Genomic DNA, 27,633 nt, shown 5'->3' with positions numbered 1-27,633 from the left:
GGGAGATCCACCCTAGGTTCCCCTTACCTTTTGAATGGCTGGTGCAGGCTCTCTTCCCTCCGCTTCTGACATTCTCCATGTCACCAGGGTGCATGTCTCTACAGCATGTGCAGCTCCTCCAGCCTCTGCCTGGCTCCATTTCATAGTACACGGGCGGAACCCCACACCCACACCCCCCCCCCGTTGCCGGAATGACGTCCCTCGGCAACGCGCGGTCCCGATACCCTGCGCCTTGGAATCCCCATCCCGTGCTGCCGCATGGGATGGCTGGCTGTGCACCTCCTCTCACTGCACTCGGTGATGAAACCGAGCCCCCTCGACCTGCGCTCAGGGATGAAAGGGTGGATAATCTTTTGACAGGTTAGTAACCTGTTTGTCCCAGGATGCCTCTGCTGCCCTTCTGGATAGTTTTGCCTGAGCCTCCCTGGTGGTGTCTCCCCTCCTGGAGGAAACACAAATAACTGTGGAGCCAGCAGGGGAGGAGGAAATTGATAAAAGGCTGGAACGGTGTTTCCTACAGAGGGGAGGAGCCAAGGTCTCTCAGGTGACTGTCCTGAAAGACGATTAGGGGAAATAAATGTAATTTGTGCCTGATCTGTACAGGACTTGAGACTGCTACCTGTAGCTTACACCCTAATCTGTGTGCTCTCAAAGTGCACAGCTTGACTACAATCCACATCACTGGCTGAGCATGGTTATCACATAAGGAACCACACTGAGAACTGTATAATACTCAAGACTGTTAGTAATTTTGAGGAACTGGACAGCGTAGTGTTTTACTGCACAATTATCAAGGAATGTTCTTTCTTAGCAATAATTTGCTTGCTATGCAGTTCCATGGTAATGAGTGGATAATTGTAGCGATTTGTGAAATATTTTGCATTATGTCACTGTGTGTTCTATTGATTATTAAGCATATCACATTGTCCTAAGTCAAGGATGTACAGTGGATATAAAATGTCAGGCTTCTGTGATATACGAGATAAATCATTTCATAACTTCTTCCACCTTTAATGTGACCTAGAAACTGTACAACTCAATCAAAAAACAAACTGAAGTCTTTTGGGGGGGGGGGGGGGGGGGGGGGCGCTGCTATACCGCATGAAAAAACCTGCCCTGTAATGTTCAATGTGAAAGCCAGAAGGCTTTCACACTGAAGCGGTGCGCGCCAAAAGTCCTGCTAGCCGCATCTTTACCGCGGTATAGGAGCGGCGTGTTCACCGCTCCTATACATTGAAATCAATGGGAAAGCGCGGTAATACCGCCTGCAACGTGGGCGGTATTAACCCTTTTGCGGCCGCTAGCGCCAGAATATCGCGGTAAATACGACGGTATAGCCGCGTTACAAATAGCGCGGCTATACCGTCACCGCGGCTCCATGCCTCAATGTGAAAGAGGTCTAATACCAAATAAAGTTTTAGCTTTTTCTAGTAGGTCTTCCCTGCCATAGTTGCATCCTACAGAAAAGGCCATGGTCCGCAGAGCGCTTCCAAAGCATCAGGGGAATTTATCATTGTTAAAAGGTAATAGTGAAGAGAAGGGTACAAAAGATTTTCTAAGGCATTAGATATACCATGGAAGACAATCATCATCAAGGGGAGAAAATATGGCAGTGACATTACCAAGAACTGGAACTCCCTTCAAAATAGATGAGAAGAAAACTGGTCAGGGAGGCTGCCAAGAGGCCTACAACAACATTAAAGGAGCTACAGGAATATGTGGCTAGTAGTTGTGTTGGTACATGTGACAACAATCTCCCGTATTCTTCATATGTCTGGGCTATGAGGTAGAGTGGCAAGACAGAAGCCTTTTTTTTACGAAGAAAAACATCCAAGCCCAGCTAAATTTTGCAAAAACACATCTGAAATTTCCCAAAAGCATGTGGGAAAATGTGCTCTGGTCTGATAAAACCAAGGTAAAACTTTTTGGCCATAATTCCAAAAGATATGTTTGGCGCAAAAAACAACACTGCACATCACCAAATGAACACCATTCCCACAGTGAAGCCTGGTGGTGGAACAGGGGCCTTACTCAAGGTAGAGTAAATTATAAACAGTTCCAATTACCAGTCAATATTGACACAAAACCTTCAGGCTTCTGCTAGAAAGCTGAACATGAAGAGGAACTTCATCTTTCAGCATGACAATGACCCATAGCATACATCCAAATCAACAAAGGAATGGCTTCACCAGAAGATTAAAGTTTTGGAATGGCCCAGACCTGAATCCGAATGAAAATCTGTAGGTTGATCTGAAGAGGGCTGTGTACAGGAGATGTTCTCGGAATCTGACAGATTTGGAGTGTTTTTTGCAAAGAAGAGTGGGCAAATATTAGCAAGTCAAGATGTGCCATGCTGATAGACTCATACCCAAAAAGACTGAGTGCTGTAATAAAATCAAAAGGTGCTTCAACAAAGTATTAGTTTAAGGGTGTGCATACTTATGCAACCATATTTTAGTTTTTAATTTCCCTCCACCTAAAAGATTTCAGTTTGTGTTTCAATTGAGTTGTACAGTTTATAGGTCACATTTAGGCTGGGAAAAGTTCTGGAATTATTTATCTTTGTCTCTTTTTTACATCACAGAAACCTGACATATTTTAACAGGAGTGTGTAGACTTTTTATATGCACTGTACATATGGCCTCACCTGCCCAAATGGCAGTTTACCAAATTCTAAAAAATCACATTTGTTTCAGTTCTACTGTTTGTACACGTCAAAGTGTATCTGAAGACAAAAAAACATCTTTAGTACATATCTGCAATACATGCAACATTTTCTCATGATTTACTTCTTTAAACACACTGCAAGTACAGAAAAATAATGGTTGAGGTGTACCTTCTTCTTTGACATGACAACACAGCTCTGAATTCCTGAACATTTGATGTCAGCCCTGTCTACTTGATTTCTGATGGATTACAAAAGTCATAGACTTCTTCCCAACTTCCATAGCTCCTTCTCGAGTACAGAAAGTTATCAGCTCATAAGATTTTCAGTCAAGAGGTACGATTTTCATATCTTCAAGAATTTAATTGTCAGTGTTTACATACACTTTAATGATAAAATTATGTTCAGTATTTATACCTTGGCTCTTTTCCTTAAGAGTTTTGCTAGCCGTACAACGTATGGTTTGAATTCCCTTTGTGTTCCTTGCCGTCGTACCTCTAAACCCGAGTCATCTGAGGCTTCTGGAATAAATGCCCAGCGATACCTAAAGTGCGGAGCAAGATAATTAATTGCATGCCATTAATTTGAAAACAGATTTTGTACAATAAAAGATATCGCTATTATTAAAAGACATTTAGATGCTTGGAACAACCTCCCCAGCAGACTGTATGGACCAAAGTGTGTGTCCGTCCCTTCCCTCCAATCAGCTCTCCTCACTGAGTAGAACTACAGCTCTCTACCCCGATTTTTGAAAGCTCAGACCAGCTGTATAAAAATTCTATACTTTAAACAGCTGTAGAGAAGACCGTAGATAAACATGTACAAATTATGTAGGGTGATCTATTTCATTTTATATATTACCTAATGCAAGTGACTTCACTGGGTTTAAAACCATTTTAAATAAAATAATTAAAATCATGTAATTATGTGATAACAATATAATACAATGTACTTACATGTTCAACAGAATACAAAAAAAAACAAAAAAACTGTTCAACTGTAGCTGCAAACATGAATAAAAGAATACCCAACTTACATCTGAAACTGTGGTAAATTATCAGAGGGTAGTGCCAGGGCTAGATCCAGGAATTTACAAGCTGACAGATAGAGGTTTAGCCAGCGCTGACTGTTATAGGATGTTGAGAAGCCATTTCCACCAGTATATGTTGTCTCCAGAGCAGCAACAGATGGTCCAGATGTTCTACAGGTGAATAAAGGATAACCGTTATTGGTAAGGTGGCTAGAAGACCATTACGCAGAGCATTGAAAAGAAATATAGGAACATACCTGCTGATGTCTTCGTCAGCAGTAAGTTCCTGCTCCATTAATAGAAAAACTTGCACCTGATAAAATGATATCAAGAATTACTATTGGGGGCCTTTCACATTACTCCATTTAAAAAAAAAAAAACTTTGTAAAAAACGCATATGCGTTTTTGCTGTGTCTTCTGCTCTCCTGACTCCAATTATACACCTGTGCAACTTGGACATGTGACTCAAAATAAAAACATACAGCAAGTGCATTTTTGGTTTGTTTTCTATAGAAATCAATGGGAGATGTGTTTTTGGTGTGCTTTTGAAATGCACACTAATGATACAGCATGCAGGACTTTTAAAAAGGCAGCGCACTGGTGTGAAAAGTTCCATATTTAAAGGGATACATTTCTCACCCCAAAAAGGAGCAGTGTGAAAGAGCCCTTTGTGTTCTCATTTAAAAACAAACATACTGTGATCATAAGAGGAGCAATACAAAGAGAAAAGGATTGCGTCTTTACTTCAAACTACATAACTTCACCTGCCCTTAGGTGAGATTCTTTGTAGTCTTGACAAGGAGGACATCAAAGAAATAAAAGGACAGATAAACACCGGGTACCCACCAGTTCAGTGATCATGGTTGGCCATAAGGAGGTGAGGTGCTGAGGAGACATTCTCAGGAGCAATACCCGAAAAAACAGGAACACCTGGGAATGAAGGGTGGGCACCTGGGGCAGCCGCAAGCTCTCCACCAGCCTCTCTTAAAAGCAAAGACACACAACACTGATTGTTCATTGGAAAACAGACATTCATGTACCAAGTTCATTTGTTATACTCTAAAAAGTTAAATCTAGGCCCCTACAATATGAATACAGTAAAACCTTGGTTTGAGAGCGTTTTAAAAGCGATGTCTTGATATAAGAGTAGCGTCATGTCACAACTGAGTATAAAAAAAGAAGAAAAGCCTCCAAGTGTAGTAATATGGTTACATTTAATGAAGGTACAACATTTAGCAACTTATTGCTACACTTAGAGGCGCCTCTCTTCTCTTTTATACCCTGTAAAAAAAATGCTTTGATATACAAGTGCTTTGGATTACAAGCATGTTTCTGGAACGAATTATGCTCGCAATCCAAGGTTTTACTGTAGTAAAAAAAATTTACCAAATTCCCGAGCACTCACATTTGACATCTGTATGTGTCTCACTGGGGATTTTTCACATCCTATAGACTACAGGAGAGAGGAAATCCCCACTTTGACTGTTGTCTATAGGAGACACTTGTTCCCGTGACAACCTTTGTCTTCTGTTATGGTAACTAGGGTTGTCCCGATACCAGTATCGGTATCGATACCGAGTATTTGCGGGAGTACTTGTACTCCCGCAAATGCCCCCGATGCCTGAATAGAATACTTGCTCCCCCCCCGCCGCCGCATACCGCAAAGCCGCCGCGTTAATCAGCGTGCGAGGAACATTACAGGCAGCTTTCGTTTGAATAGCTGTATTCCCCGCCGCGCCGTGTATAGACACTCCCCCTTGCTCGGGATTGGACAGATCCGTCCAATCCCGAGCAAGGGGGAGTGTATATACACGGCACGTCAAGGAATGGACAGCTATTCAAACGAAAGTTGCCTGTAATGTTCCCCGCACGCTGATTAATGCGGCGGCGGCATCATCATCTACTAGGTATGGGGGACATGGCTGCAATATATGGGGGGAACATGGCTGGATATATGTGGGGGGACACGGCTGGATATATGTGGGGGGACATGGCTGGATATATGTGGGGGGACACGGCTGGATATATGTGGGGGGACACGGCTGGATATATGTGGGGGGACACGGCTGGATATATGTGGGGGGACACGGCTGGATATATGTGGGGGGACATGGCTGCATTTGGGGACACATTTTAAAAAAAAGTATCGGTATTCGGTATCGGCGAGTACATGAAAAAAAGTATCGGTACTTGTACTCGGTCCTAAAAAAGTGGTATCGGGACAACCCTAATGGCAACACCTATACAATTTTGGATTTTACATGACATTCGGCAAAAATAAAAGGATGAATTTCCCCAGTGGGGACACAGGGATACTATCCTTGTACCAAACTACTAAAATGTTTTTGCTACAGAGAGATTATAATTGTTGCTTCTAAAATATAACAAAAGTCTAGATTTCCGATGCCTTTATGTTTCTCTTTAGAGTATGAACAAAAGATACCCCTCTGTTATCGACCTACATTAACGGTCCTGTAGATAAAGAGTGAAAAATAAAAATATCATTAGCAGAGGTAATTACGTACTGCAAGTACAGCACTGTAAATCTGGGCAAGCAATGACTCGTTTCCAAGTATCAGGTCACAGTGACCACTATTTGCCTCCTACACAATATGCACATTTAGCACAAGGGGCAAAAAAAATGAATGTTTCACATTTTGCAACATGTTAACTCTTAAGCCTTGTACACACGATCGGATTTCCATTGGACAAAGCGTAGGACTTTTGTCCGAAGGGCGTTGGCCTTGAACTTGTATTGCATACAAACTGCAAAGAATTGTCGTCCAACAAACACAAAACTACGTGTTTTTTCAGCTCTTTAGCGCCAACCTTTGGGCAACTTTTGCTAATCTTGTCTTATGGTTAGCATTGCTTCTGAGCATGCGTGTTTGTACTTTGGATTTTTTTCCGATAATCCGACAAGACACATTTGTTGTCGGAAATTTTTAAAGCATGCCTTTCCACATTTGTTGTCAGAAATTCTGACAATTGTCCGATGGAGCATCCAAAACGATCGGATTTTCCGACAACAGCCTGCCATCACACAATCCCGTCAGAAAATCCGATTGTGTGTACGAGGCTTTAAACTGACAACACAAGTTACAATCTTGTAGTGTAACCTCTAAGCAATCTCCTTTAGATTTACCAAAAACGATATGCGATGACCTACAGTACCTAAACGTTCCATTCTATTTAAATTCAGTCGGGTAAACTTGTACTAAATTGTTGATAGAAGATCTAAACGGTATTGTTCAATCAGATTGCATGTAATCAGGTTTACAAGGATACACTCGACCTACAGTAAGGCCAAATGGCCCAATCTGCCGTTTTGCATCCAGGCTAAAACTGATTATTAATGAATTAAAGTCAATATGCAGTAAATCTCCAAGTCAGTAACAAATAAAATGAGTTAAAGTTTGATACAAAGTCAGCATGTTGCAGTGATCTCTCACCTTGTATATCCGGCAGAAATTTCTGGTACTGATCAATCTCGCTGCTGAAGATAGCAAAGGCAAGTCTCTTTAGCAGCATTGCTCTCTGCTCCAGCTCTGCATCCCTGTTAGTGAACAGACTGAGAGAACTGCTCTGTGCAACGGCCACACGTGCTGCAATACAATGGTAGTGGTGTGAACAGTAAGGTATACCAGCATATACTTTAATAAGAACTATTTATATTACGATTATAGACAGCTGGTGACAACTTCAAATAAAAATGGAACTTCTGACAAATTGTAATCTACAAACAGCTTGGAAAGGAAGGAAGAGAAAACAACTTACTCATTAGGTCACGAAATGTGGTTTTGTCATGTGTCATCAGATGGTCCATGATTGCCCTCCAGCTACAAGATGTAAGTAACATTGTTGTCTTATTTAGTCATTCATTAATTGAAGACCAGATAAATAGAACAAATACATACTATGCCAAATAAATGCTCTCCATAAGAAAAATAATGACCATGTGCTTGAAGTTTGCTTTCAACTAAGCAATAAAACATGCAAGTTTTGGCCTTGTGCCTGTAATATCTTAACAGTGGAGAAATAAGAGCAGAGGGTCTTATGATGATAAAAGAGAAGGGGTTTGAAAAAAAAACAAAAAAAAAAACACGACATATTCACCTAGGTGGATTAAGCAATGATCTGATGCTGCACCTGTCCCCTGTCGTCTCCAAGACTGAGAACTGAATGATGAAAGATCGCCGATTGCTCAGTTCTTCAATAAGCAGAGAGCCTGTGGCTGTTAGTCACTGGCTCTCTGCATCACTGGACTGTGGAGGGGCAAGAGCAGTTGGCTCAGGCAGTCATAGGCAAGCTGAGAGCTGGTCAGGCATCTGGGTGGATCCAGACATTAAAGTCGGGATCTCTCCAGAGCCTGGAATGGCTGAGTGACGTCAGCAGACTTCAGCCCACCGTCGTCTTAATCTGGGTCACAGGAGTTCACTTCATTCTGGACTCCTGTGACCCAGATTAAGACAACAGTGGGCGCTAAAGTCTGCTGACATCACTCAGCCAGTCCAGGCTCTGGAGAGATCCCGACTTTAATGCCTGGATCCACCCAGATGCCTGCTAACTCAGCTTCTCACTGACAGCCTGAGCCAGCTGCTCTTGCCCCCTCCACAGCCCAGTGATGCAGAGAGCCAGTGACTAACAGCCACAGGCTCTCTGCTTATTGAAGAACTGAGCAATCAGCGATCTTTTATCATTCAGTTCTCAGTCTTAGAGGCGGCGGGGGACAGATGTAGCATCAGATCCATGCTTAATCCACCTAGGGGAGTATATAGTTATTTTTTTTTTTATTCAAACCCCTTCCCAGGAGAAGTAGGGCCAAAAGAGCTTTGACCATACTTCACCTTTAATGCAAATGTATGTACAAATCTAAGGTATCAAACATGCAACAGCTAAATCTTAGGTAGGTATCAGGGTAGAGGCAGCAGCTCTCATCATAGTATAATTAACTATCAGCGCAGAACAAACCCATAACCATTTAAAGTTGAATCTTAAACTGTATGTGTAAAGGAATCTAGTACTGAACTCTGGAGTTAAACTGTAAAAAGTAAATTTGACCTTTACCAGGATTGCCAACCTTTCCTTACCTTTCTGCACGCCAACATAAAAAAAAAAAAAAAATGCACACACACATCCATCATGGACAATACTCGCATTTGAATACATGCAAGTTTTTTTTATCAAACAGTTTTTTTTTTTTTTTTTACTTAGTACGAGACTAAAAAGAATCAAAATCTTAGGTTAAATTAGTCATTTTACATGTAAAGGTTCAGAAGAATTGAAAAGAGTCTTACTGACTGACGCAGGAACTGTCCATCTGGAAGAAGTTGTGATCCATGAAAAGGTCAAATGCTTCCTTCTTCCAGGTCCGCCTGGTGTACTGATAGCCACTGAGGCTACTCAATAGCTGCACACAGGCTCGGTAACTGGGAGCATTATGAGCACTGGAACAAATAAAGTACAGTTCTACTATAGTTCATATTTAGCAATTGTTTTACAAATGGCACATTACATTTATTATGATTGTTGTTACCTGACATACACCCATCACAAATTTCACTGCTATATACCTACTTGCAGAGGTAGGCCTGCTTAACACCCTGACAACGGTATCTTAAATCTAAAAGTACTTAAAGAGGTATTCCACCCAAAAGTGGATTCCTCCCCCCCTCTGGTGCCATAATTGGCACCTTTCTGGGGGGACAGGATATCTTTGTCTTTGACAGGTATCATTTCCCACTTCTGGGAGTCCGGGCCACGGCCCGTGACATCACCGCGGGGCTCCCTCTTCCTCCCCCAGCCAGTAGGAGAGAGGAGCGGGCCTCGTGCATGCGCAGTAGGGTACACTGCCGGGATCCCTTACCCGCAATGGTGACAGCAGCACCCGACAGCTGATGGAAAAATCATCTGCGGGTGCCGACATTGCTGGACTCCAGGACAGGCATGTGTCCTATTATTAAAAGCCAGCAGCTGCATAATGTGTAGCTGCTGGTTATTCATTTATTTATTTTTTTTTGAGGCGGAACACCGCTTTAAAGTATACTTTTAAATGCACATTTTACAATGCAACCTCTCATAGGTTGGCTTTCAAAGCTGTAAAAAGGAAGGGTAACTGCAAGCAATAATCTAAGCAATCTTTCTGTTGCCTGACTTGTCTGTGGCTCCAACAGTTCTTCAGTGAATGCTGCTATATTAGGAATGGGAAGCTTACCTATGGTGTGGGGAAACTGGTCTGTGTTGGCCTGGCACATCCTAATTAATGGCTAGCCCAACACATATTGCAGTCCTAAAAGGAGTATGCTGTCTGCCCTTACTCCCTATGCCTTAGATTCAATTAAACTAAAAACTGTAGCAGTAAAGGGGAGGCTGGGGCAATGAGCAGACAACCATAGAACAGCTTGCAGGCAGCACTTTCTTTAAACATGCTGGTCAGGTCATTGGGGTTGCAGGGTCAAATGTGTAGTCAAAATATCAATATTTAAGATATGCAGTTACGAGGATGCCCAGTCCACTCATTAAGAAGGTAGAATGATCCACATCTTTCTTTTCAACTACCCCAAAAGAAGTTCCTTCTCTAGCCAGGCTCTTCTCTACCAGCAAAAATGCTTACTTGTATACAGGGCTGCAGTTAGAAATTGTAATTGTCCTGCTTCCGGGTCCCCTTGTGAGACTAGGCCCCCTACAGGAGGCACAGTGGTACCCCCCTATCGGCGGCCCTGCTTGTATATTGTACCATTAACCACTTAAGGACCACCTCCTGCACATTTACTTCGGCAGAATGGCACGGCTGGGCACAGGCACGTACCTGTACGTCCCCTTTAAGTGCCCAGCCGTGGGTCGGTCGGGCGCGCGCCTGCGACCCGGTCCGAAGCTTCGTGACTGCGGCCGCGGGACCCACGGACCCGATCACCGCCGGTGTCCCGCGATCGGTCACAGGAGCTGAAGAATGGGGAGAGGTCTGTGTAAACACACCTTCCCCATTCTTCACAGTGGCAATGTCACTGATCGTCTGTTCCCTGATATAGGGAAAGGCGATCAGTGACGTCACACATCCAGCCCAACCCCCCTACAGCTAGAAACACATATGAGTTCACACATAACCCCTACAGTGCCCCCTAGTGGTCAACTCCTAAACTGCAATTGTCATTTTCACAGTAAACAGTGCATTTTTATAGCATTTTTTGCTGTGAAAATGACAATGGTCCCAAAAATGTGTCAAAATTGTCCGATGTGTCCGCCATAATGTCGCAGTCACGAAAAAAATAAAAATCGCTGATCGACGTCATTAGTAGTAAGAAAAAAAAATATTAATATAAATGCCATAAAACTATCCCCTATTTTGTAAATGCTATAAATTTTGCGCAAACCAATCGTTAAACGCTTATTGCGATTTTTTTTTACCAAGAATATGTAGAAGAATACGTATCGGCCTAAACTGAAAAATATATATATATATATTTTTTTGGGGGTATTTATTATAGCAAAAAGTAAAAAATATAGATTTTTTTTCAAAACTGTCGCTCTATTTTTGTCTATAGCACAAAAAATAAAAACCGCAGAGGTGATCAAATACCACCAAAAGAAAGCTCTATTTGTGGGAAAAAAAGGATGCCAATTTTGTTTGGGAGCCACATCGCACGACCGCGCCATTGTCAGTTAAAGTGACGCAGTGCCGAATCACAAAAACTGGCCAGGACCTGCATAATGGTCCGGGTCTTAAGTGGTTAATTGAACATATGGTATCAATATGGGCTAAACAGACACAGCTGAATGAGAGCTACAGAACCAGGTCTGGTCACTGATTTCAGCGCGCACATATTGTACAGTTTTATTGCATTGTGCTGGTCATAGGTCAGATCTGGTTTTCCAGCTCTCCTATTTGGAATTTTTCTGGAAGGGTAAGTAGTGACCCAGAGAGGGAGTTATATGTCACAAATGGATATGTACTGTAATACATGTAAGATTTATTTTAATTTTATTTTTTAGACATTTTTGGACTACTAGTGTTTGCAGGAAACCAAACCATTTTTTTTTGTCTCTCTACTACCTGTGAAGAGAAAAGGGAAGGCCACACTCTGAAGTAAAAGCCGCTATTGCAAGTTATTTGATGCATCTTATGTACAAGCCAATCACTTGAACTTCTAATGCAAACATTTCAATGTTTGAGTAAAACACATTATAGGGCAAAGGTTCCGGTGGTTTGACTGTGCATCGCATGCATCAATTAACTTGCAATAGGGACTTTAACTTCAGCGTGCACTTTTCTCTTCTCGCCATGGTCTATGCGTCAAGCAGAGAACAGATCACAGCACCTGTGGTTGAGTGGATAGGTACTTGGTAGCAGAGTTGGATTACTTGTATATACATCTTTTCCACCTGTGCCACTTTACCCAATATTGGAAATCTATGTCCATTAAATTAGATGTGCATACAAGCCTTTGGCATTTTTTTGTTTACAAATGCTTTTTATTAAAAGTAATAAAGAGAAAACCACTTATGTAAAAAGAGACCGAAAATATAAAAACTTAAAAGACTACCGGTAATCATCTATACTCTCCGATTGGTATACAGTTTTCAGGGCTTCACACAATCATGTAAATAAGCAAAACAGAGAATAATAAAAGAAAAAAAAGACAAAAACACAACAAAGAAAGGAAGGAAATAAAACCGTGTACATTGGCCTCATTATACCAAGAATCCAAGACGACATCCTCATAGAGGTATGAAAGATCAATAGACATAATCATCAATAACTTGAACATTTCCCATAATATGGAAGACCATCAATAAGTAGACCAGGTCATCCATTTACCATGGAAAATATGCATAGTATCTATAATGGTATAATGTATTGGCTCCATAAGCTATATAACTTGCGACCAAAGAAATGAGGGGGGTTGCCAATTCAGAGCTACAATGAATTGCGCAAAACAAGGTGTGAGCTAGTTTCTGACAGGGGAGCAATACCTCTTGTATATCTACAAAAAATAAACTGTTTGGCATTTTGCTGGCAGAGTAGGGCTGGCTAGGAAAGGATCACTTTTGCACAATTGGCCAGCATAAACATGTACTTCAATATGTTTAGACCAAGAATCCCAGCTTTTATGCAGAGTGTGCAAGAGCGTAGTGCAGTGTGTACAGGGTTCACTGAGAATCTCTACATCTTTCTTGTCACATAATGTTATTACCAATAAACAATTAAAAAAAAAAAATGTGGGGCCCCAAAACAAAGTCAACCTGACAAGATCTCAACACAAAAAAATGAAACTTTAATGTACATCCATGAAAAGGTTGCATACAACTGCTCTAGCGTGCTTAAATATAATATAAAAAGGTGTTTTTACAAAAGCCAGCTAGACCCATAACCAATTTATAAGCAGAGTAAAATTACCTGTGATTACGTAAATAAGGTACTACATAGTGCATGATATTGACAAGTAAGGGAATAACTTTCTCCTTTTCATCGCTGTAAAACACCATATCCAGCAAATGAGCAAGGACCTGGCAAAACACAAAAAGAGTACACAAAAGAGAAAAACATGAGCACAAAAGTGTATTCTGAACATGATCAGTATCTTTTACTCCAAAAAGGTGGAGCATTCTAAAATAAAGCCAGAGTAGAGCTTCCAAGAACAGAGATTTGGACATGACTTCTACCTCCATTACCCCTGCTATACTACAGTGTAGTATTTTTTAGATAGGAAGAATATGTATACTGTACATTATTAGTGAGTTTATAATAAAATGTACCTAGAGCCAAAACTTGTTTGTAGTTTTGAATACCGCAGGGAAGATTTAAAACACCATTTTTTAAAGTGTTGATTGTGTCCCTGTCTTGGTTTGCCCTGGTGACCATTTTCATCAGGGCTGGAAGTGATCATCCGATTTTGTGTTTTTTACTGAAACAGAAATTTAGGGAACAATTTCCAGTTTAGGGGCATTTGTTCCAGTGAAATCTCTCTGTCAGGGGATTTCCTTCCCTCAGGAGAAATAGTGTATAGTATCACTTTCTAATGTGCCTCCGGGACATTCAGAGGACTAATAACTAATCACCAGCATTACACATGGTCTTCCTTGAGCTGATTTTCCCCCAAGGCTTTGCTTCCTCATGTTAGAGCCTCCAGCAAGGAGAACAGTAAGCAGCACAGTAGTGACATCAAGGAATCTCACTTCAAATTTGATGAGAATAAAGATCAGAGGCAGCAGTGCCTAAGATCTCACATTGCAGATGTCGTATACGGCTATGATATGTGGACCAAAGTGTCTAGGCACCCTCATATACCAGGAAGTATACTGCTACTTTTAAGGAGGAATTCCAGACAAAATTCTTTCTTTCACAATTCTTTCTTTAGGCACAATCAACACTTCTAGATACTCCCTATAACATAGCAAATCTACACTTTTTGAATTTAGATATGTGTACTGTGTAGTAGGTATGTTGCGAGGCTCTGTATGACAATTCTTGGCTGGGTGTACAAAACTATGCAACAGCCTGTAATATTCACTGCTCTTACCTCAGATAGTAATGTGAGAGCATGTACACTATACACTGATGGAGTGATGTTTGAGATTTCCATGGCTGGAGACAGCATAATGTCTGGAAGAAAGGCAGGAGAATGTATTATAAAAAGGACCTATTGGCTAAATGACTAACACTATGCATTGTTAAGACTAAAACTATACCTTCAACATCTGATTCAAGAGTGGTACCATCCACTGTTATTTTTGGGGATGGCTTCACCTCTAGGTTCCTTCTTAACCATGTAGTCTGCTCCAGTGATGACCCTGCAATTGCACCAATAGCATCTACGATTTTGTTTGTGACATCCTAAAGAGACAGAAAAAGTCAATGTGTAAAATACTGCAAACATTGATGCACAGGTATTATCATTCACATAGTGACAAACAATTTGGTGGATTTTTATACACAGCATTAAAGCAAAATCTTAATGTAAACAGCAGAAACAATTATTCTCTCTGAGTTTATGGTTACAATAGTAAAATCCCTAATTCAGAGCATTTGGGGAACCACTGGAAGTTCACCTACCTCAGGCTCAATTAGATTGTCATTATAAAAGTGCAGACAAAAATGCAGGCCAACAGGATCCCAAGTTTAAATTAGGCAGATGGTGGGAATGGTAGCACAAAGGTAAACACTGTTTACAATCATTTCATACTCAGCAATCCAACAATCAATATCTGCTGTATACTTTCAGGGTGTAACATGTTACAGATGCCCAAGCCCCCACTCCCCCGATCACCCATTCTGACAGCTAGCAGGGGTAAAAAAAATTTTGTACGATGCCAGATTGTACGATTTTCATTTAATCAGTACAGCTGTCATTCGAAAATGCAATACAACACATGACATCACGTGACTTTAGGAAACTCATCAGATTCGATCTGAGATTAGTATGCAAAAAAAAACAAAACAGACGATCATTCGTCCAATAATCTCATTGTGTGTACCGGGCATAACAACTATACCTAAACGAGGGCAGAGGGGTAATTATATCAATGTAATGCTTCCCTTTCAACGTTTGATCACAGGTTAGGGTATGTGTTTGAATGCTGCTCAACTGCAGTGTAGTCTGCAGAGAGGTCACAGAGAGGGAACATGCTAGTTGTGACGTTTGGGGGGGGTCATTATAGTTCACATGCTATCAATAACCTCTTGTACCGCTGTTTGCACTGGACTAACTAAAACTATATACTGTATGTGTCAGGTGTACAGTGAACCTTCCTATACAAAAGTAGCTGCCATAAATAAAAGCTACAGAAAAATGCACACCGATTTCTCACCTGCAGGTCTCTCTGGTCCTTCTTGTTTTCAAGAGTGGGGTTCTTCATAATAAACTCATTCAAAACTCTGCAATGTGTAAATGAAAACCAATAACAATAATTAATGATTGCCGTCATCCAGACAAAACTGCAAATACATATACAATTCTTAGGTAGGCAGTTTTTACCTTCATTTCAGCAGAATCATACAATACTACTGCTTCCATCATAAAACTGGTGCATATTTAAAGTGCTTGTAAAGGATAATAAAATAACTTGCATCCCCTCTTTTTCATCAAGATCTAAAGTACTGTGTCCCCATTTTTTTTACAATTCTAAACCTTCTCTCATATCACCGATGTGAGGTCATGTGACCTTCCTGTGCTCTCCTTCCCTGATTTAAGGAATGCAGAGGGAAGGACAGAGATAACCCTCTAACATCAGCCGGCCAGCAGAGGTAGGTCACGTGACCTCTGGTATGCGGCTTCTTTCCTTTATTCTCTTCTGCCTGTGATTCCTTCTATGATTATATATTAGGTCAGTTTGTGTCTTTCATTCCTAAAGTGAATCAAAAGCCAAAAGTTTAGCTTGGTTGCTCAAAATCATTAAAAAAACCTGAAATCCCTTCTTTTTGCTTTTGAGTGGCGTTAAATTTGGTTGGTGCAAACTAGACAACAAATTTGGTTGAAAGCTAAATAAAAGCCACCAGTTTTATTTTTTACAGATATTTACATAGTGCTGACAATTTACGCAGCACTTTACATATTTGGTACATTCACATCAGTATCAGAGCTCAAGGAGCTTACAGTCTAGGGTCCCTACATCATGCGCACACACTAGGGTCGATTTAGACAGTAGCCAATTAATTACCAAAACTTCTTTAGAGGGTGGGAGAAAACCAGAGTAACCCCACACAAGCACAAGGATAGTATGCACATTCCATGCAGATGGCACCCTGGCCAGGATCCAAATAGAGGACCCAGTGCTGCTATGTAGAAGAGCTAACCACTAAGCCACTGTGCTTGTGTACTAAAAATATAGCCAGCAGAGTACTAACACCAAAATTTTATGTAACATTCCCCCTTTTCGCTGTTCTTCTAGATTACTTGGGCCACAGACTTGTGGCTTGAAATGTCGTACTTTACCATCAATAATAAATAGTAGTTACAAATCATATTAGTGTGAACAAGCCCTCCCAATCTAGTGCTAAGGATTTAGCAAAGAGTTGCTGAAATGTTTCTAATATATGAACTATGCTATTTGCATAAGATATTCCCATTTGTGTTAGTCCACTGGTATTGTCAGTTCTCCTAATGCCGCTTATTTTCTATAAATTTTATATAAACAGAAAGCACACATCATAACACTGTATACAATTGGTAGCTTTACCCTAATATAATGAACTGGCCAGGGGCTGGAAGACTGAGCTGGTTTGAGTCTTTTAGCAGGACGAGAAAAGAGGCCCAACTATCCACCAGATTAGAGACAGGAATCCTGCAAAAATAATATTTAAGGAAGACATAAGAACAATTGAAAACACAGAACTTAAAAAAAAACAAACTTGCTAGAATACCATATAACATTTCCATGACAAATCTGCACACAGGGCAAACTATTAAATGACCAGTCTACTCGAAACTGATTTTCTTGGTGAAACCTACTGCGCTGTCTCCTTGCCATAATCAGTTATTTGACAGTTATTTTGTGTTTCTTCCATTTGCAAATGATCGCACCAACTGTTGTCACCTTCTCACTAAGCTGTTTCGCAATGGTCTTGTAGCCCATTCCAGCCTTGTGTAGGTCTACAATCTTGTCCCTGACATCCTTAGACAGCTCGTTGGTCTTGGCCATGGTGGAGAGATTGGAATCCGATTGATTGATTGCTTCTGTGGACAGGTGTCTTTTATACAGGTAACAAACTGAGATTAGGAGCACTCCCTTTAACTGCTTGCCGACCTGCCGCCGTCATTCTACGGCGGCAGGTTGGCTCTCCTGCGCGAGAGCCCGTAGCTCTACGTCGGCTCTCTCACAGGCTACCAGGGGCGCTCGCCCCCGACTCCCGTGCGCGTGTCAGGGGGGGAAATGCTAAACCTCTGTTCATACAATGTATGAACAGAGGATCAGTGATTTCCCCTAGTGAAGCCACCCCCCCACAGTAAGAACACACCCAGGGACATACTTAACCCCTTCCCCGCCCCCTAGTGTTAACCCCTTCACTGCCAGTGGCATTTTTATAGTAATCCAATGCATTTTTATAGCACTGATCGCTATAAAAATGGCAATGGTCCCAAAAATGTGTCAAAAGTGTCCGAAGTGTCCGTCATAATGTCACAGTACCTAAAAAAAAAATCGCTGATCGCCGCCATTACTAGTAAAAAAAAAAATATTAATAAAAAGGCCATAAAAATACCCCCTATTTTGTAAACGCTATAACTTTTGCGCAAACCAATCAATAAACGCTTATTGCAAATTTTTTTAACAAAAAATATGTAGAAGAATATGTATCGGCCTAAACTGAGGAAAAAAATAGTTTTTTTATATATTTTTGGGGGATATTTATTATAGCAAAAAGTAAAACATATTCATTTTTTTCAAAATTGTCGCTCTATTTTTGTTTATAGCGCAAAAACGAAAAACCGCAGAGGTGATCAAATACCACCAAAATAAAGCTCTATTTGTGGGAAAAAAAAGGACGCCAATTTTGTTTGGGAGCCACGTCGCACGACCGCGCAATTGTCAGTTAAAGCGACGCAGTGCCGAATCGCAAAAAGTACTCTGGTCTTTGACCAGCAATATGGTCCGGGTGTTAAGTGGTTAAAGGGGTTGTAAAGGTACATGTTTTTTCACCTTAATGCATACTATGCATTAAGGTGAAAAAACAGAGCATTAGCGCCCCCCCCCCCCCCCCCCCCCGAGCCCCCGTTTACTTACCTGACCCCTTTGAAAGTCCCGTGCCGTGAACGCGCTGGTTTCTCGGTATCACGGGAGCGCACCCGCAAGAACTTACCACCATGCGAGAGAGCTCGCATGAAGATGGAAAGTTCTTGCGGGGGGGGGGCAGCCGCCAAGGGACCCCAGAAGACCAGGTTCGGGGCCATTTGTAAAAATGAGCTGCACAGTGGAGGCAAGTATAACAAGTTTGTTATTAAAAAAAAATAATAATCAGAAATTAAAAATAGAGCTTTCTTTTAGTTGGAATTTGATCACCTCTGCGGTTTTTAGTTTTTGCGCTATAAACAAAAATAGAGCGACAATTTTGAAAAAAATGAATATTTTTTACTTTTTGCTGTAATAAATTTCCCCCAAAAATATATATTAAAAACAATTTTTTTCCTCAGTTTAGGCCGATACGTATTCGTCTACATATTTTTCGTAATTGCAATAATCGTTTATTGATTGGTTTGCGCAAAAGTTATAGCGTTTACAAAATAGGGGATAGTTTTATGGCATTTTTTTTACTAGTAATGGCGGCGATCAGCGATTTTTATCGGTACTGCGACATTATGGCGGAACACTTCGGACACATTTTTGGGACCATTGGCATTTTTATAGCGATCAGTGCTATAAAAAATGCATTGATTACTATAAAAATGCCACTGGCAGTGAAGGTGTTAACACTAGGGGGCGAGGAAGGGGTTAATCAAGTTCCCTGGGTGTGTTCTAACTGAAGGGGGGGTGGACTGACATGGGGAAATGACAAATCGCTGTTCATACATTGTACATTGAACAGACGATAGGTAATTTCTCCCCTGACAGGACCGGGAGCTGTGTGTTTACACACACAGCTCCTGGTTCCACCGGGCACGCGCGTCAGAGGGCGCGTGTGCCCCTATTGGCTGCTCGGCGAGGTGACATATAGCTACGTGATCTCGCCCAGCAGAGCCGACCTGCCGCCATATAACTGCGGCGGCTGGTCGGCATGCAGTTAAGCTGAAACCTGGCTCCAATTTCCTGTTAACAATGATTTTCAGGTAGAAAGTAGGAGATTTCACCACAAGGTGGCATTTATTAACTGTATATACACATAGAATAAAATAGAATCTGCCTAGAAATGAAATCATATATATTTCCTATACATACCCATTTTACATATTAGCATAGATTTTTCTCTATAATAAATCAGTGTCAGAGGCCCGCCTTTGAAACAAAAATAATCACGGCCTAAAGAATATAATGTAAGATGAACCTTTTTAAGAGACCATAAAAAGCATAAAATAAAAACAATAAGTTGAAAAAGGTAAGGCTATCATGCAAGTAATACTTTAAAAAGTTAGTCTTACCTCTGAACATAGGCATAAAAGAACTGTAACATGCAGACCTCAAGTGAAAGGTGCTTCTAAAAGATTAAAATCAGAGGAAACGGCTTAGTAGCAAAATAATACAGCGTGTTAATGTGGCCTACAAGTGCCACATAGCTAAGAAAATATATTCAAAGGCTTGCTGCAACTTTTCATGCACAAGCCACAGCACACATACCAGAGCTAGACAAAATAATGCATTGTGACTGGTCAAAGCTTATGTGGCTTATCGTCCAATCAAAATGGCTTCCTAGCGGCAGATTTTTTTTTTATTCCATCTTTATTGATGGCTATACATGGTACATAGAATTCAACATGAATGTTGTAGACAATAGCCAAAAACATTACTTGTAAAAGCCATAATCTAGCAGCAGACTTTGATACCAATGTATTTGGCTACAACCCAGAAAGGAATAGAAGGAATACGCAATTTTTTATTTTATTTTTCGAGTCCAAATAATGTACGTTTTATAATCCATTATGCAAGGAAGCCATAACAATATGGTGAACATAGAGGTATGTGGGTTTGTAAGAGGAGTTAAGAATTTTTTATCCCAAGCAAAATAGCTATTGCGGAAAATTATTCAAATTTAGCAACAACTATTGTGGTTGTGCCCAATGTGAGCCAGGCTGTGGATTTTTCTTGGATTGCTCCCTCTAGAGGCAGCATCAGATACGGTTCTCATCTCCCCTTTGGTAGCTGCTATAAGAAACTTATACCCCGATACAACAGCTATATTTCTGCAGATTTTCCATTATGCCTCAGAACTTGGAGGAATCAAAAGTCCTCCTCAGGTAGCACACAAGACAGAAAACATTCTTTGTGTCATTAATTAACATTGCAGTAAAGTATACCACGGCCATAATTTCTCTGCAGCATATACACCTTGTGTACATATATTTCACAGGAAAGGTCAATGGCATGCATTGTTAATAAATCTAATTGTACTGTAGAGAAGATATGTACAGTAACTCCTGAGAGACATACCTTGTCTTTAGCTATGGCGGGTGGCTGTTTCAATACCTCCTTTACCGTTTGTATAACGGTCTCTGTTCTCATCACGCTGATGGAACGAACAAGTTCAACAAGCAGAAGTTGTTCTTCACTTGCTAACGGGATAACCTTAGAAAACATTGAAAATGTAAAGAGTAGACTTGAGATGAAGATAATGAAAATAACAAGGTTTAGCTAAACCAATTTCACACCATTGTATTTCAAATTCTGATGTGGAACGGTACTATTAAAACATGGAGGAGCCAGAACACCAGTGCAAAGCAAATACCTTTGTGCGCGCAGAGTTTTTATGGTGTCTTCTTTCATTCCAAACAAAAGCAATGGCAGCCATAAAATGAACACCGTGATTCATTGAAATGGGTCCCAGTAGTTCCAGGATCTGCTGCCTTAAATTCTGGAAATTTGAGAAAGATAAATAAATTAGAAAATATAACATACAAGATTTGTTGTATTATTAAGCCAAAGTGTGAGCAGTAATTCTCAACCTTAAAAACACATGGTCAGCAAGTGGTTAAACATAACTGCTACTACTTACAGTAGATATACGGTGGCAAGGTGACTCTGCTGTGCCAGATCAAATACTAGGCATGTGATCTGGCACTTCCGGCGACCCAGCCGTGCTGCGATTAAACACAGCAGATGCCGATCTCGGGGTGCCGGCCAATGGATGACCGCTAGGCACCCGCCGATCACTTGCTTGTAAACAAGCAAAGCAGGGAATAAAATCCATTCCCTTAGTAAAAGCACCACACACTGTACACAAAAACATTGGCTAGGCACACATTTATCTCTTTGATTGCTCTAAATGTTTAACTCCTTTCCAGCCAGTGTTATTAGTACAGTGATCACTGTATTAGCGTCACTGGTTTCCAAAAAGAGTCAGATTGTCCGTCGCAATATCGCAGTCCTGATACAAGTGACTGACTTTGTCTACTGACTTGAATGGTACCAGCTGATTGAACAAAAGCCAAGGTAGCACCAATATTTAAAAAAGGGCATCCCTAGGAATTACAGACCAGTTAGCCTAACATCAATAGTATGCAATAAGGGATGATAAGGGACTATATTCAAGATTTTAGTAATGAAAACGGTATCATTATCAGTAATCGGCATGGATTCATGAAGAAACGTTCTTGCAAAACCAATCTATTAACCTTCTATGAGGAGGGGAGCTGCCATCTAGATAAAAGGAAGGCCTGTAGACGTAGTGCATCTGGATTCTGCAAGAGCATTTGACACAGTTCCCCATAATCGTTTACTGTACAAAGTAAGGTCCGTTGGTATTTACCATAGGGTGAGTACATGGATTAAAACCTGGCTACAGGGGCAAGTTCAGAGGGTGGTGATAAATGTGGAATACTCTGAATGATTGTCAGGGGCGGGAAGTGGGGTCCCCCAGGGTTCTGTGCTGGGACCAATACTATTTAATTTGTTCATAAACGACCTGGAGGATGGGGTAAACAGCTCAATCTCTGTATTTGCGGATGACACTAAGCTAAGCAGGGCAATAACTTATCTGCAGGATGTGGAAATATTGCAAGAAGATCTGAACAAACTAATGTGGTGGTCAACTACATGGCAAATGAGTTTTAATGTAGAAAAAAAAAAGGAAATTTGGGTGGCAAAAAAATGAATGCAATCTATACACTGGGAGTGAATCTCTGGGGGAATCAAGGATGGAAAAGGACCTGGAGGTCCTAGTAGATGATAGGCTCAGCAATGACATGAAATGCCAAGCTGCTGCTAACAAAGCAAACAGAATACTGGCATGCATTAAAAAGGGGATTAACTCCAGGCATAAAGCGATAATTCTCCCACTCTACAAGACTCTGGTCCGGCCTCACCTGGAGTATGCTGTCCAGTTCTGGGCAACAGTCCTCAGGAAGGATGTGCTGGAAATGAAGTGAGTATAAAGGGCGGCAACAAAGCACTGAACTTATTTTCTCTGGAGAAGAGGCGCTTGAGAGGGGATATGATTTCAATTTACAAATACCATACTGGTGACCCCACAATAGGCATAAAACTTTTTTGCGGAAGGGAGTTTAATAAGACACGTGGCCACTCACTAAAATGAGAAGAAAATAGATTTAACCTTAAACTGCATAGAGGGTTCTTTACTGTAAGTGCGGCAAGGATGTGGAATTCCCTTCCACAGGCGGTGGTCTCTGTGGGGAGCATCGATAGTTTCAAAAAACTTTCAGATAAGCACCTGAACGACTGCAACATACAGGGATATACAATGTTATACTGACATATTATGATTTGAGAGTTAACTTCTTCTGGTAAGCAGGATTGCCTCTACACACTGGCGGTGATGAGTGTATTCAGCCCCTTTTCACACTGCTGGTGCTGGGACTTTTTTACCAACCGGTCATCGATCAATGTTGGCTGCTTCTGAATAGAACTGTTCATCACAGAGTTCATATTGTAATTTGGTGCTGCACCTCTTTTTTTTTTTTGTTTAATGGTTCTATGATCAGGGAGGATTCGTTTTTTTTTTTTTTTTACACTTGGATTACTTATTACAGTGACAATCAATGTATAAGCAATTCTTTAAACTGTTCAAAGGTTTCATCTATTCACTACTGTAATGTTGTGATTGGTCACAACTATTACAAGGTTCAGGGCCCGTTGTGATTGGCCCTGATACCATGTGATTGCTGTGACTAATCACTGAGAGTACATAGTAATAGACAAGAATGACAGCCTTAATTACTACAGTAACTGTGTCATGTTGTGCCGGACAGAAGGTGGTTAAAATAATTGGAAGGTATGCTGGGAATGGTGTACAGGATGAACCCTTGGTATGGTTTTCTATTTTCAGACAGGCAGTCAGCACTGCCGTGTTTGAGGGTAGAGCATTTAATGTCATTTGGAGATAGGGAAAAAAAAAAATCACACAAAGCAGGAACTGCAACCAGAGGTGGCAAAGCCCGTCTGTATGATGCCACTGATGATAGGTACAATGTGCCACAGATAGGCCTATTGTAGGCACACAGTTAAATTCATGGGGTTGGTTGGCTTATGCACTCTTGAAACCATTTGACAGCAAGAATTTTTTTAGAGCTGCAGAAGGGCAAGAGCAGTGTAGCACAATGAATTATTATTTTTATTTCCGATTTCACTCAATGTACTGTATATATTAGAGACCACATTAAAAAAAAATGTCCTTTATCATATCCCGTAAAAATTGAAATGTACCACCTCTCTACATTTCTAAGATAACAGATTTTCACAAGACTTAAAGTGGAAGTAAACCCATCGATTTAACAGTTTCAAAAAACAGTTACATTGCTGGCATGTGCCGGAAATGTAGCCATCACATTGGTTGTGCTCTCAACCAAACTGTCAAACCATCCAATGGCTGGTATCATAACTGATCACATGTGCAGCATCATGGCAGTTAAAAATTAAACAGAGGCCAAATTGGCAGCTTCCTTTGCTGAAAACGATAGGAGGATTTACTTCCACTTTAAAAGGCTCTGGCTTCAGTGTAGAAGGATAAATAAAAGGATATTTTAAATAATCTCTTTTAAATTACCTTTGTTGATCCCAGATTGACTGTGGTGACAGAAGCAGCAGCAGCTGTAAAGTTTCTCTCAGAAGAGTCTGCTTGATGAAGAATGCTCCACAGCAAGGTAACTGATGACATTATTAAATGGAGTATGGAGAGGATACCGCTGCGAGCTTCTAGAAGGTGTTTCTGATCTACATTTACCAATAGCTACAATATAAGACAACGTTAAGAAACAAAAAAAGTGCAAAAAATATTTAGTTCAGCTAAGATAAAAAAAAAAAAAGACCTTCACACATAAAATGAACAAAGCATATCCTCTATAGTGTGTATTTGTCTTAATCCAGAGCACCAAGTGTCACTTTTGCCTGGTGCCTCATTCCTCTGCTATCTGTACGAGCCACTTCTAAAAGTTTTCCCGACACCAAGAGGTAAAAAGGTGACAGGGGAGGGAGCTCCAGCACACAGCCTGCGCTTGACTGTCTCAGCTCTGTTCTTGTGTGCTTTGTGAAGTGAGGCGAGTCCCTTCCTTCCCATGTTTTTTCACCTTAACCACTTAAGACCCGGACCAATATGCAGGTTAAGGACCTTGCCCCTTTTCGCGATTCTGCACTGCGTCGCTTTAACTGACAATTGCGCGGTCGTGCGACGTCGCTCCCAAACAAAATGGGCATCCTTTTTTTCCCTCACAATTGATCACCTCTGCTGTTTTTATTTTTTGAGCTATAAACAAAAATAGAGCGACAATTTTGAAAAAAAATTCTATATTGTTTAACTTTTTGCTATAATAAACATCCCCAAAAAAGATATAAAAAAAATAATTTTTTCCTCAGTTTAGGCCGATACGTATTCTTCTACCTATTTTTGGTAAAAAAAAAAAAAAAAAAAAAAATCGCAATAAGCGTTTAACGATTGGTTTGCGCAAAATTTATAGCGTTTACAAAATAGTGGATACTTTTATGGCAATTTTATTAATAATTTTTTTTTTTACTACTAATGGCGGCGATCAGCGATTTTTTTCGTGACTGCGACATTATGGCGGACACATCAGACAATTTTGACACATTTTTGGGATCATTGTCATTTTCACAGCAAAAAGTGCTATAAAAATGCATTGTTTACTGTGAAAATTACAATTGCAGTTTAGGAGTTAACCACTAGGGGGCGCTGTATGGGTTAAGTGTGACCTAATATGCGTTTCTAACTGTAGGGGGGCGGGGCTGGAAGTGTGACGTCATTGATCGTCTTTCCCTATATCAGGGAACAGACGATCAATGACACTGCCACTGTGAAGAACGGGGAAGGTGTGTTTACACACACACACACACCTCTCCCCGTCCTTCAGCTCCTATGACCGTTCGCGGGACACCGGCGGCGATCGGGTCCCGCAGCCGCGGAGCTTCGGACCTGGTTTGCATGCATGCGCCGCCGGCTGGGCTCTTAAAGGCAACGTACCTGTACGTGCCAGTGCCCAGCCGTGCCATTCTGCCGACGTATATCGGCATTAGGCGGTCCTAAAGTGGTTAATGCATCCTGTGCACTAAGGTGAAAAAACTTCTGTCACTCAGCCCCCCCCCAGCCCCGGTTTTACTCACCTGAGCCTGTTCGTTCCCCCACCGGAGACACATTCTACCTCTCTGGCCGGGGTCCGTGGCTCTTGATTGGATAAATTGATAGCAGTGCAGCCATTGGCTCCCACTGCTGTCAATCAAATCCAATGATGCGGGAGTCCAGGTCGAGCCAGTCATTCTGTGTCTTTGGACACAAATGCTAGACTTGGGAGCCAGGAGGAGCCACGAGCACCGCTGGGGGACCCCAGAAGGTTCTGGGCCACTCTGTGCAAAACATACTGCACAGTGGAGGTATGATATATTTGTTATTTGAAGAAAAAAAAAACAAGGGCTTAGTAACCCTTTAAGCTAAATCTCAGCTGGTTCGGCAGGGACCAGCCAGAGATTTGAACTATGTATGGGCAGGCTGATTGATCATTCAACTTGGGTACAATCAGCCTGTCCGATTTTTCATGCAATTATTGCCAGTGGCTATAGCCATTGGCAATAATTACTGTGCGTTCTCCTGGCAGAGGCAGCTCCCCCCTAGGGAGAACACAATAGCTCCGTGAGAGGGATGCCCCCTTCAACTCTGACTATGTTGAGCGGGGAATCAAGAAAAGAAAATTGCACCATGTATGGCTGGCTTTAGACAAGCTGTTTAAGTTCTGCACTTTAGCTGCGAAGAGAGGGCTGCAGATAAACAGGTACAACTTATGTAGGAGGATATTTTCCATCTCTGAAAATCAACTGAGGCCAATCACTTTACTGGGAATACGTAAGGGCTTACAACCACTTTTTAGTAAACGCCTATTTAAAACTTTATGGAAAGTTATTTAAAATTAGTGTAGCAACAGAACATACCAAGACAACAAGCAACGCTTAGGTTGTATTTACCTGATGGTACTGTCCTGATGGATCAAGTAGGCAGTAGTGAATAATTGTTGTGATGCCCTCAAGAAGGGTCAGGATCATGTCTGGAGGTATGGAGGATGCCATCCATAAAGGCCTATAATATTTAAATATAGCAAAGACATATTTTAAACAAGCTTTTTCTACTCAATATTTGTATTAATTAAGCAACACGGCATGTAGTACAATACCATAGAGCAGGGGTCTCCAAACTTTTCAAACAAAGGGCCACTTTATTGTCCTTTAGATTAGAGGAGGGCCGGATTGTGGCCAGCAGGGGCAGAACATGTCACGGGCAAAGCATCAGTGAGATTAAATATGGCCTCAGGGTTGGTGGTCAATAGGAGGAGAAGTATTCCCCCTATTAGTAGGAGGAATAGTATCCCATCATTAGTATCAGTGGAAGATATAGTGCCCATTGTTGTCAGTGGGAGGAATAGTGCCTCATATAAGTGGGAGGAATTGTGCCCCAAGGGCCGGATCAAGGCTAGCAAAGAGCCACATCTGGCCCTCGGGCCGCAGTTTGGAGACCCCTGCCATAGAGCAAGCATGACATTGACAACTCAAAAGAAGGGTCACCATACAGAATGTAGACAAGATTTGAACGGAGAATCACAACAGTATATATATAGCGTCTCAGTGAAGATCAAATTATACTCCTAAACTTATTACACATATATTTTACTTAATATTAAAGCGGGAGTTTACCCAAATTTTTTTTTTTTTTAACATTAGATTCATGCTCATTTTGTCAAGGGGAATCGGGTAGTTTTTTTTTTAATCGAAGCAGTACTTACCGTTTTAGAGAGCGATCTTCTCTGCCGCTTCCGGGTATGGTCTTTGGGACTGGGCGTTCCTATTTGAT

General features: G+C 41.2%; 1 protein-coding gene across 1 annotated transcript in view; it reads right to left on the bottom strand.

The window, feature by feature from the left end:
• DOP1A (DOP1 leucine zipper like protein A) overlaps positions 1-27,633 on the bottom strand; it is a 109,003-nt gene that overhangs the window by 7,419 nt on the left and 73,951 nt on the right. The window contains exons 21-37 of the mRNA XM_040350015.1: positions 26,754-26,865; positions 24,334-24,516; positions 21,061-21,186; positions 20,766-20,900; positions 19,760-19,815; positions 16,869-16,973; positions 15,501-15,567; positions 14,382-14,526; positions 14,213-14,295; positions 13,090-13,199; positions 8,993-9,142; positions 7,473-7,534; positions 7,148-7,300; positions 4,542-4,678; positions 3,953-4,008; positions 3,702-3,866; positions 3,083-3,209 (exon numbers count right to left, since the gene is read on the bottom strand). Of these exons, the coding sequence (XP_040205949.1) occupies positions 3,083-3,209; positions 3,702-3,866; positions 3,953-4,008; positions 4,542-4,678; positions 7,148-7,300; positions 7,473-7,534; positions 8,993-9,142; positions 13,090-13,199; positions 14,213-14,295; positions 14,382-14,526; positions 15,501-15,567; positions 16,869-16,973; positions 19,760-19,815; positions 20,766-20,900; positions 21,061-21,186; positions 24,334-24,516; positions 26,754-26,865 (1,972 nt within the window). The remainder of the gene's footprint in view (positions 1-3,082; positions 3,210-3,701; positions 3,867-3,952; positions 4,009-4,541; positions 4,679-7,147; positions 7,301-7,472; positions 7,535-8,992; positions 9,143-13,089; positions 13,200-14,212; positions 14,296-14,381; positions 14,527-15,500; positions 15,568-16,868; positions 16,974-19,759; positions 19,816-20,765; positions 20,901-21,060; positions 21,187-24,333; positions 24,517-26,753; positions 26,866-27,633) is intronic.

This window comes from Rana temporaria, chromosome 4, assembly GCF_905171775.1.
Source record: "Rana temporaria chromosome 4, aRanTem1.1, whole genome shotgun sequence".
Classification (NCBI taxonomy): Eukaryota; Metazoa; Chordata; class Amphibia; order Anura; family Ranidae; genus Rana; species Rana temporaria.
The sequence above is the reverse complement of the archived record's forward strand: the minus strand, read 5'-3'. Positions and strand labels throughout refer to the sequence as shown.